Below are 4,814 nucleotides of genomic sequence, written 5' to 3'. Positions count from 1 at the left end.
TGCACATGCTCGGCAAATCTGACATGCTCTTGATGCCTCAGTCCTACAACGTGTGTGCAGATCAACTGCACAGCACATGGGTGACAGAGAACGCACAGAAATCACACTGAGAAATCTAGCCTACCTCACTGGGGAGAGAGCTAAAAACAGTCCTATTTCAGTGTCCCTGAAAGCTGAGTATGGTGTGTGAATTCTCTGTCATCTTCTTTTGATCAGTGTAACTATATATGTGAAGGACACAAGACTATATATATATAAAGGACATGTAAATTTTAATGAATATCTGAGCTTGTTAGCATGTAAATAGTAAGACCATGGTACTACGGTGTACTAGAAAGGTAAGTCCAGGTTTTTCTCTCTGTTTTAATTATTCAAACAAATACATATATGCACATCTTTTCAAGGAAACTTATTCTGTCCAACTGTGCTCATACCTCAGGCTAGAAAAAAGTGAATTGCCTTCCAGAAATAACGACTTTAATGTTACTACCCTTTCAGTAAGTTTTAGAAGCACAGAAAAGCCAGAAGAGAAGGAAGACTACACAAAAAAACATTTAAAACACCCCAAACAACCAGTGCTACAAAGACTGCTCAGCTCCATTATTGCGTGAAGGGAGAACACACTGGATCTTATCAGCACCCAGCTTTTCAGAGCTGGAAACAGGACATCTGACCCTTTCCTGTGGTTATCTGTGTGCGCCATGGGAAAGCACTGCGTGCTGCTCCCTCCTATGACTGTATAGCTATGTCATTTGTCCCTTTGAGCTAAAAGGTGTGCGTCTAAAAATTACTAGGCCTGTGTCACTACTCAGAGGTGTATGTGAAATCTGAGACCATCCTCGGCCCAGTTTGGCGAGATGGCAGTCCCTGTCAGAGCAGCTTTCTTCACAAGGGCAGACAGTGCCACTGCTGCTGCAGAGAGCAGGATCCCTTGGGGCTCTGCAGAGATTGATTGAGTCCCTCACACATCTGACAGGTTGGAAAGGTAAAATTCATACCACAACTGCCTCTCTCCCACTGGCGGGGTGGAAAGTTTGAAAAAACCACTTCTCTGGGACTGGAGTCCTTCCTCAACCCTGGCCTTGCTCAAGGGCTGCCAGCAGGGACAAATCCTCCTGCTCTCTGTTATAACTGATTTTCATCTCCTCTGTCCCTATTTACAGTGTGTAACATGCTGTATTGTGAAGGTGTTCCTTACTCTTCTTTCCTAGAAGTGGGAGTAAACCACTAGCTAGGATTAAAACTGGGACAAGGTGTAAGGCAGGCACACCGACTCCAACTTTAACTCTACAACAATTCCAGGCTGATTTATATTTTGAACTGTCACTATATGGTTTACAAAGGGAAAAGTGTGACCAAAGATTGAGATTTTCCTTCTATAAATTGTGGAAGGGTGAGGGGGAAGTGACAGATCTCATTTAAAAACCTTATTGAAGTAGCTGTCTTGAATGATGGTGCCATTGCTTGTCTCTCTGTCTCATTGTCATAATATAAGCCCTTTTATAATTAGAAGAAACCACAGAAGTCAGAGTAAAGTACAACAGATCCAGAAAGAGCTGGAAACTTAAGGAAGAAATAAAAAGGAAAAAAACCAACAATAGACATGGGCTGGAGAAGATATTTTATTTATTTGTTACTAGTAGTTAAAATGACGTACAAAATGCTGGGAAGAAAAAACTCCAATCCTATTCAGTTACAAAATAATTAAAACTTCATTTTAAACCAAGTTTTGCTTTGTGAGACCGAGCATGAAAATACTGCAGCCTTAGGTTATATAGTCCATTGTTTTTAGAATAAAGCAGACATTTAAATACATATTGTGGTTGATATTAAATATCTCGTATAATTCTAAGTTAGCAGAACTTTCTTACTCTCCGGCAATAACTAGTAATTCATAAAAGTTCTTTGTATAAAATTTACATATTTGGGAGTTGGGGATCTGCCTCAAGGGCAGTTCTGTCATGATCTATGCACAGGCTGTTTTAGAACATAAAGATTTTTAAAACTTCTATCAATTTTCCGTCAGACTGCTAGCCTAATCTTAAATAAAGGGGTCAGTAATGTCTGAAGCTTTTCTTAATGGCTAAGAGTTTAGGGACATAGCAGTCACTGTAACAGTCAACAGGAGTTTTGCTGTCAGCTTCACACAAAGAAAAATAATTCACTCTTAAGGTGTTCCCATTTCTTGAACAGAAGCCCTAGCTAGGACGAAACTTTCAGCAACAACTGAGATTGGCCATTTCCCCTGCAAAGGAACTCATAAAAGTAATTTAAAGGAAAACAATCTCTGCCTATTATCAGTGAAAGAGGATTTGTATTAATAATAACATTAAATATCCATATCTTTCTGTTTAATTATTCACATTCCACACAGTGGAAATCTACCTCCTGTAATTCCAGATTTTAAAACTGGATTTTAAAATCCATGAAGAAATGTGTCAAACTTGCTGAGTGAGAGTACACCAGATGAAATGCATTTTAATAGTATCATTCAATGAGTTGCAACCTTTTAATCTTACAAACGCAGACCTCACAGCAGTGGATTTTACAGTAAAAATATATTAATTGCAGAGATGCAGGATATCGCCAATAACTGCATGATGCATTGTGTAACAGCTGGGCCATCTAATACAGTGAGGGCGCACATCTGTGACAGGCCACTCACTGCGTATTTTTCCCTTTGGATGTGCTGGTAAGAGCAGAATTGTCTTCGTCAGGGTTCAGTGGACAAGAAACGCTGTCAAGAGAATCACCTCGTGGCTGAGAGGCATCTGGTGTGCAAGAGAACAGTTACACTGGGGAAACTGAGTCCTGGACTATCCAAGCCCCGTCATACAATTAATGTGGACCCGACTCCCACTTTGCTCCCATCAGTGGTGTCAGATTTGCTTTCCCTGATGGTTGCTCCCAGGGAGGCCCGGTACTGTCTCTGGCATAGGAGCACGCCTCTCCTTCGGTACCCCACCGGCTGGGACCAGCTGTCGGGGCCCTGCAGGCACAGGTACAAGCAGAGGCAGGAAGGTGTGCAGCTCCCTGTGAGCCCTTCGGCACCCGGTGGGAAAGCGCCCTCGCAAAGCCAGCAGCCAGGACTGCGTGAGCACTCTGCACGCCGTGCGGTATGAGATGCGGCCAGTGAAACAACCCCCAGGCTTCCCACCGAGAGCCCAGGAAAGCGAGGGCAACGCGCATGGAAGGGCTGCCTCTCACGTACCATGGCACAGGGGCCACCTCGCTAAACCAACCTCTTTTGCAGGACCTTCTGTGCTCTTGCCAAAACCTACAGCCCTGATCAAGTTTAAGCTCCTAATCCTGAAGAAAAGGCAGGATAACCTCACAGGTGATACTCATCGAGCTGTTGGAAATAGCGTGTCCCCTTTTATGTTTTCCCCCCTCAAATGAGAGGGGCAGTTAGCCCTTAATTTTCAGGAAATTCTCTTTACTTAGTCCAAATCCAGTTTAACTGCAAGTCTGTGGTAAAAGATATAAAAAGAGGATTATTGCTGGCAAAGTTCTGCATCTCTTTTTCAACAAACTGCATGCCTGTGGCAAAGCTAAAATAACAATAACAATGCAATGTTTACTAGTCATGAATGTCGTGCCTTTTGTCTCTTGTGTGGTTATTGCATTTGCAGTCACATGATGCTTGTTTTAATTTTTACTTTGCTCTTTATGTACTAAATTACTGCCATTCTGTACTTGATCTTGGTTAGCAAGATTTTTGTGCTCTGGCTATGTATGTTCTTTATGTATGGGTGTGAGAAAGAGAAGGAGAGAGTTCGGATATGCACAGTGGAGTATGCATACTCACTGTATGTATAGGTACCAATGACTAAAAGATACTGCATACACATATATATAGATAGATATGAGGAGTAACTGATATCAGAAATACAAGACATCAAATGGATCTAGTGGCACAAGGATGGGTTTGTTTGAGTTAGAAGAGCCATTAGAATTCAGAAATATATTTATAGCTTTGTATATAGTTTCTCTTTAATTTATGTAATATATGACTAGGTATATAAATTAAAGCATAACGTAAACAGAAGACAATATCTTTTCCTCTGTGTCTTCCTATTTATGTATCTTTCCTTTTTCTACTCTGTCTGTCTACTTACTTTGGCCTTTTGCTTTCTAACTTGCTGCAGCTCTGCTTTCCATCCACCTATAGTGACTTTTCAACACTCCCACGTCCCCCCATTGTTCTCCGGACATGACTTTTGGATTACAGTTATTTTTTTGAAGCAGCATGTTACAAACTCTTGATACAGCTGCTATTTTCAGTGATGGCTTTGCTACACTTTAAACTGCTTTTTGCCTACTATGTATTTAAGAATAGATTCGTGCTTTCAAATATATTGTCCTCTCACTTTGATGTTTCTCTTCATACAGTAAAAGCAAATAGCATGGCAGGTGAACATTAGCAAAAGCCACAGCTCCACTTTCCCAGCAAGAGCCAAAAATGTGAATATACGCTAGGAAACCCAATTCATGACCGCGGGTAAATAGATGTTTTTAATGTTTCGTTCCTCTCTTAGATTTTTTTTGTCGTAGTGAATATTCATGTATTTGCTTGCACACACCCATTTTTTCCCCTTGCACACAAACACACACATGGGCGCGCTTCCTTTACATTGATTGTTTTTCTTTGGTGGTTTCTTCGTTTGGATTTTTTCTTGGTTTAGGTAATTCACTAGGTTCCTCTCAGTTTTGTCCAGCCCCAAAGGTATGCTAGTTCATGCCACTCACTCACACTGGCAATGATTGCGTACAGTCAGAGTGCAACCAGTACAATGTTTGTCAGAGTTCAGTCC

General features: G+C 41.3%; 1 protein-coding gene across 1 annotated transcript in view; it reads right to left on the bottom strand.

The window, feature by feature from the left end:
• Positions 1-3,436: 3,436 nt before the first annotated feature.
• GREM1 (gremlin 1, DAN family BMP antagonist) overlaps positions 3,437-4,814 on the bottom strand; it is a 1,938-nt gene continuing 560 nt past the window's right edge. The window contains exon 2 of the mRNA XM_010159040.1: positions 3,437-3,468. Within this exon, the coding sequence (XP_010157342.1) occupies positions 3,437-3,468 (32 nt within the window). The remainder of the gene's footprint in view (positions 3,469-4,814) is intronic.

Source organism: Eurypyga helias, unplaced genomic scaffold (genome assembly GCF_000690775.1).
Source record: "Eurypyga helias isolate BGI_N326 unplaced genomic scaffold, ASM69077v1 scaffold40129, whole genome shotgun sequence".
Taxonomy (NCBI): Eukaryota; Metazoa; Chordata; class Aves; order Eurypygiformes; family Eurypygidae; genus Eurypyga; species Eurypyga helias.
The sequence above is the reverse complement of the archived record's forward strand: the minus strand, read 5'-3'. Positions and strand labels throughout refer to the sequence as shown.